This window comes from Echinops telfairi, unplaced genomic scaffold (genome assembly GCF_000313985.2).
Source record: "Echinops telfairi isolate 266 unplaced genomic scaffold, ASM31398v2 ScPeMD7_7457;HRSCAF=8495, whole genome shotgun sequence".
NCBI lineage: Eukaryota > Metazoa > Chordata > Mammalia > Afrosoricida > Tenrecidae > Echinops > Echinops telfairi.
In genome coordinates this window covers 22,579,366-22,585,264 of record NW_022111357.1, presented here as the reverse complement: position 1 = coordinate 22,585,264, position 5,899 = coordinate 22,579,366, and the positions used below count along the sequence as shown (strand labels likewise).

The 5,899-nt window shown below is 55.5% G+C and overlaps 1 protein-coding gene across 1 annotated transcript in view; it reads left to right on the top strand.

The window, feature by feature from the left end:
* Nucleotides 1–2,140, top strand: part of C1QC (complement C1q C chain) — a 4,443-nt gene extending 2,303 nt beyond the window's left edge. The window contains exon 3 of the mRNA XM_004705122.2: nucleotides 1,381–2,140. Within this exon, the coding sequence (XP_004705179.1) occupies nucleotides 1,381–1,937 (557 nt within the window). The 3' untranslated portion in view covers nucleotides 1,938–2,140. The remainder of the gene's footprint in view (nucleotides 1–1,380) is intronic.
* The last annotated feature ends 3,759 nt before the right edge of the window (nucleotides 2,141–5,899 follow it).

The window sequence follows — 5,899 nt, the reverse complement described above, 5'->3', positions numbered from 1 at the left end:
CCCTGGGTCTGAGCAGATGCCTCCCCACTAGGAGACTCAGAGAAGGAGAGGACCAGCCAGGGCTGGTGGTGGAGCCAGAGGGGGCTCCCTGAAAGAGGGGCACTTCTATTAGGCCTTCAAAGGCGGGCATGATGAGGACAAGAGTCCCTGGGGGATGCACAGGCTGGGGTTGGCAGTTCAAGTCCACCCCACGCCTGGCTATCTCGTTCCAGAAAACCCGCCACTGGAAACTGTCAGGTGCACTTCTAGCCTGGCTCACATGGCCTTGCTGAGTCGGGACTGATTGGACAGCAATGGCTGGTGGTTGGACGAGGGGAGACGATGATCCATGGGGACCCAGGTGGTCATGGCTGTAGCAAGAATCATGTGCCGGGCCTTGGGCATGTCTCTAGCCTCAGTTTCCTCCTCTGTAGCTGGGGGAGCTGAATGAGGACAGCTCTCATAAGGTTGCAGTGGGCTGAGGGAGGCTGCACTAGTGGGGAGTGGAGAGTCGCCCTTGGCTTGGTTCCACAGGACCCTGAAGCTTATAAATATCGAGGGCTCTTTTTGAGAAAAGTAACATGAAAGTGTAAATACAATTGATTGTGGTGCTGCTTGCACAAATCTTCACAAGTGACAAAATTGCATAGAACTACACACACATACATACATACACACATACAGATACACATACACTTACACATACACACACCCCTAAAACTGGTGCAACCTGCATAAGATCGATGAGTGGAGTCCACAGTTCCGATAGTGCACTTTTGTTATGTAAGATGTACCGCTGGACAAAACTAGGTAAAGGGCACACGCAATTTCTCCATATGTCCCCCCCACCTTTTTGCAACTTCTTGTGCAGCTATAGTTATTTCAAAATAAATTGTTGAAAACTACTGTAAATATAAAATTAGGCAAAGGGCTGTGGAGAGGCCAGTTCAGGAAAAGGGACCTGAAATTCAAACTTCCAGGAAACCTGCTTCGAAGAACATGTGAGTCCAGATGCACAAAATGATAGTGTTTGGATTTCTGACTGCTGGGCTCCAATTAGAAATGATTTTAAAGACAAACATTGTTCAGGCCAAACAGAAGGGATCTGCAGGCCACATGTCCCTGGTTAGCGGACAGCACTCCAAAGGCCCTCTGCAGTCTAGTCCTGCCCCCCCCCCATGGGTACGGAAACCGAGGCCAAGAGACAGGGCACTGCCTCAACCAAGGTCGCAGGACACATCTGTGGGAGTCCCTCCCTCCCGCAGTCCCACTCCACCCACAGGGATTCCTGGGAGAGGCTCCCTCTGGAGGCGAGAGCTCCCCAAGTGCAAGCACTGATGGGGACCCCCCCCCAGGAGTGGCCCAGGCCCATCCCCCCCTGACCATCTGCTCTCTTCCCAGGAATCCCGGCTACTCCGGGGACACGAGGACCAAAGGGCCAGAAAGGAGAACCTGGCACACCAGGCCATCCAGGGAAGAATGGTCCCACGGGGCCCTCCGGGGCCCCAGGGGTCCCAGGCACTGCAGGCCCCCCTGGAGAGCCAGGTGTGGAGGGCAGGTACAAGCAGAAGCACCAATCTGTGTTCACGGTGACTCGGCAGACTGTCCAGTTCCCAGAGCCCAACAGCTTGGTCAAGTTCAACGTGGCCGTCACCAACCCGCAGGGGGATTATGACACCAACACCGGCAAGTTCACCTGCAAAGTCCCCGGGCTCTACTACTTTGTCTATCACACGTCGCAGACGGCCAACCTGTGCGTGCACCTGTACTTCAGAGGCACCAAGGTGACCACCTTCTGCGACCACATGTCCAACAGCAAGCAGGTCAGCTCGGGCGGCGTGCTCTTGCGGATGCAGGTGGGCGACCAGGTGTGGCTGGCCGTCAACGACTATAACGGCATGGTGGGCACCGAGGGCTCCGACAGCGTCTTCTCCGGCTTCCTGCTCTTTCCTGACTAGGTTTCCCGTGGGCATCAGCCCTGCTAAAGGGCCCCTCCCCCAGGAAGCCTGCCCTGCTGCCCCACCCCGTGCGTTCTCTCCCTTCCTCTGAGCACCTCCAGGAGTCACTGCTTGGCCTGTTCTTTGACCTACCTCCTGGTGATGTCATCTCCACCCCGCTTGGGGGAGGAGGGAAATACATCAATAAATGATTGACCTCTTGAGTGGGCCTGGCTCAGACTCCTTTCTGTCAACCCCTTGCTGCTGCTGGTCTTGTCGTCAGCCTGCACCTGCCCCGGCCGCCCCGGCCTCTAGACTCAGGCAGGCATGTCGCTGGGGCCCGGCGGAAGGGTGGCTGCAGTGGAAAGGCATTCAGCAGCATCTGGCCTGCGGGGAGAAGGATGCCTGAGCGGCCACAAGAAGTCCCCGCAGGCTGCCTGCTGTCACCTGGTGGCGTGGAAGGCACTGCTGTCCTTTCAGCCACCTGTGCTCCCTGGTAAAGGAGCGTGTGGTGGAATGTCTGGGCCTGGAATGTTTAGGAGCAAACAAACCTTAGCAGTGTAGTGGTTACACCTTGGGCTGCTAACCACAAGGTCAGCAGTTCAAACACACCAGTAGCTCCTTGGGAGAAAGAGGAGCCTTTCCATTCTCATAAAGAAGAAGTCTTGGAAGGGTTGCTATGAGTCAGCATCAACTTGATGACAGCGAGCTTTGTTTGGTTTGGGGTACAAACAGTCAATGGGCTCACTGCTATCCAAGAGGTGATGGTTCGAGTCCACCCCAATGAATCTAGGAAGAAAGGCCTGGAGGTCTATCTCAGGAAATCAGTCCCTGAGTCCCCAGTGGAGCACAGTTCTACTCTGACATGTACGTGTTTGGCTGTTACAGAAAGGGTTTGGACTCAGGGAAGCCCAGTGCAGGCAACGATTCAATGTGCCAAGAATTGGTGCCAAGTGAATGGGGCGAATTGATGAATGACTGAATGCAGCATACATGGATAAGCGAATAAAAATCATCACCATCATTTTTTTTAAAACCACCTCACTGCCACCGAGTTGAAGCCGACTCGTAGCGAGTGTTTATTATGCACCAGGCGGGATGCTGGGTGAACATGTATTAACCCATTGAACATTGGCAGCCATCCTCTGAGATGGGGATGAGTGGGTGCGGGAAAGCAGGAGAATCTTCTCCTGGGAAGTCACACATACACACACACACACATACACACACACACACACACACACACACACACTCCCCTGAGTAACCCAGAGCCTCTGGAGCCTCCAGGAAGAATCTTCTCCTGGGAAGTCTCTCACACACACACACACTCCCCTGAGCCTCTGGAGCCCCCAGGAAGGCCACACACACACACACACACACACACACACACTCCCCTGAGTAACCCAGAGCCTCTGGAGCCCCCAGGAAGGCCATCAACATTGCCTGAGAGCTTCCAAACTTGGGCCAGTCACTCAGAGGCACCGATGGAATTGGCAGTTCAGGTGGAACAAGAAGATGACCCCCTGAGGGGGATGTCAGAGCCCAGTGGGGACCCGGCTCATTTACACCACAGAGAACCCTGCTGGGATTCCAGCAGGGCTTCAAACCGGTTCATTCTGATTCCCACATCCAGGGAATCAGAACAGCAGCTTAACAAGACCCCCTGGTGATTCGTATGTCTACACATCCACCTATGAGCTGTAAGACCGCCTGAGGAGCCTTTGAAAATGTAGATTTGGACTCGGTATATCTGGGGTGGGGATGCACATCTCAGCAGGCAGCCGACCCAGAATGAGCCAGTTGGAAGCTTGGGTCCCATTCCAGGAGACCCCCAGCAGCTCCAGAGAGAACACCTAGGGGGCGCTCACGGGAGTGGCTTAAGCTGCAGTCGTCCATGCCCTCTCACGTCATTGTTTCTCAAAGGGACCATTTTCCTTTCAACCTAGGGAACTGGGCCCCTGGACCCAGCTACACAAATCCTCCAGCCACCTGGTTGACACTCACTCCACTTTCAGCTCCAAGATCACCTCCTCCAGGAAGCCTTCCCCGATTCCCCACTTTGTGGCCTCCAGTGCCCTCCAGACTAGGATCACAAACTCACGATACTTTAGAACCTGAGACCTGAGTTGCCAAGCCTGATGCTGCAGCCAAGTTCCCCGTGGACTGGCTTAAACACCCTCAAGAGCCCAGTCTATTGGCTAAGGGGAGACGGGGCAGTGGGAGAAAGGAAGTCTGACACTCAGCGCCCACCTTCCGGACACCTGTTGAGTGCAGGTCTACCTTGCCCCAATCCCCCACCCCCTGAGGCCCGTGAGTCTCTTTGAGGCTGGGACCACTTCTGAAACAGGTGTCCCCGGCACACAGCTGTGTGTTCGATGGGGAGGAAGGAGAGAGACCAGGAGAGAGGCTGAGGCCCCTAGAGAGAGTAAGGAAGCTGGGACAGGTCCTCCACCAGCCAGGCAGCAAATGGTACATCTTTCTTCTCGTTTCTCCTTTGTTTACAAAATCAATACGCCATTTATGTAGGCCACGGTGTCAGATCAGAAACCGGTGCTGTGGAAGCGACGATTTTTGTGCCGTTTTTATTTTCTGTAATTGTTTCCGTGTTGTTCTCCCAGAGCCAGAAGAGACAGGGCCTTTGAACACGCCAATCTGTCCTCCGTGCAGAGGGGAGTCTGGAGAGTTTCTAGGGGTGGGGAGCAGGTAGAGGGAGTGGAGGGGGCTTGGCAGGAACCAGGCCAGACACCCCGAGCTACAAGAAACCGCAGTCAGACCACAGGGAACTCCGGGTTTGGGCGGCTTCCTTCTCCATATGGTGCTGGAACCAGCAGCCTCTCTCCATCGAAGATGCAAGTCAGGGTTGTAGGGGTACAGAGACAGCTGACTCCCATTTAGGGGTTCTGGCCTAGAGACCTCTCAGTTTCTGACCCCAAAGTCCTGGCCTCCCCTCACCTAGGCCTGCCTCCATTGGCCCAGACTCCCAAGAACTTTGTTCCCAAGACATTCTCCGGGCACAAATAACATGGTTCTCAGGTCTACATAGGCACCTACTGACATCTGGGCATGAAGCTGGGCCCTGGACTCTCACAACAACCCCTGATTTGCATATGGGGAAACTGAGGCAATAAGCGTGCCTGAGGCCACACAGCTGAATGAGGCCGCGTGGCATTCACGCTCAGCCAGCGCTGATGGCAAAGCACACAGCCTTCACCCGCTTCCCGCTGCTTCCTAAGCCTGCGGAGGACGCAGACAATTCAGAGCGTCACACGGGGCCAGAGGGCTGGTGGCTTGAGCCTGATCGGAGACACCTTGGACGACAGGCCTGGAGATGTGCTTCCAAAGGCCACGGACTTGAAAGCCAGCCGTTTACTCTGCCCCCATGGGCTCACCGTAGTCGGAACCAGCTGCACAGCAACTAACACAAGCCCTGCTGCCTCCAGGGCTTCATCTCTCCGCTCCCAGCCCCACCTTCCAGCTGCCCTGCCCCTGGGCCTCAGCCTCCAGGAAGGGAGAGGCCAGGCCCAGGCGGCCTCCAAATCTCTCAGACGACTCCTGGGACCCCTGCCCGGGTCTGCCATCCTCCCCTGATGCCACCGCCAGGTCCCTTTGGGTCTACCATTTGGTGTCTTCGTCCTGAGACCCTGGGGTTTGATCAGTCTGGTTTCCCTTCCCTACCACCCACTGCAGCCAACAGGGAGGGCCCATCGGTCAGCACCAGCGCATCGATGTTCTCTCTCGGCACGGATGTCAGGGGGGCCTGCGCTGGGACAGCTGTCCCTCCGATGCCGGCACAGGAAGGGGCTGACGCCTGGGTGCCGGGCGCCCAGGAGCTCTGCTCTCCAAGAAGTGGGACCTTCAGCTGCCACCTCCTTTTTTTTCCCTAAATCATTTTATTAGGGCTCATACAACTCTTATCACAATCCACACATCCATCCATTGTGTCAAGCACATTTATACATTTGTTGCCATCATCATTCTCAAAA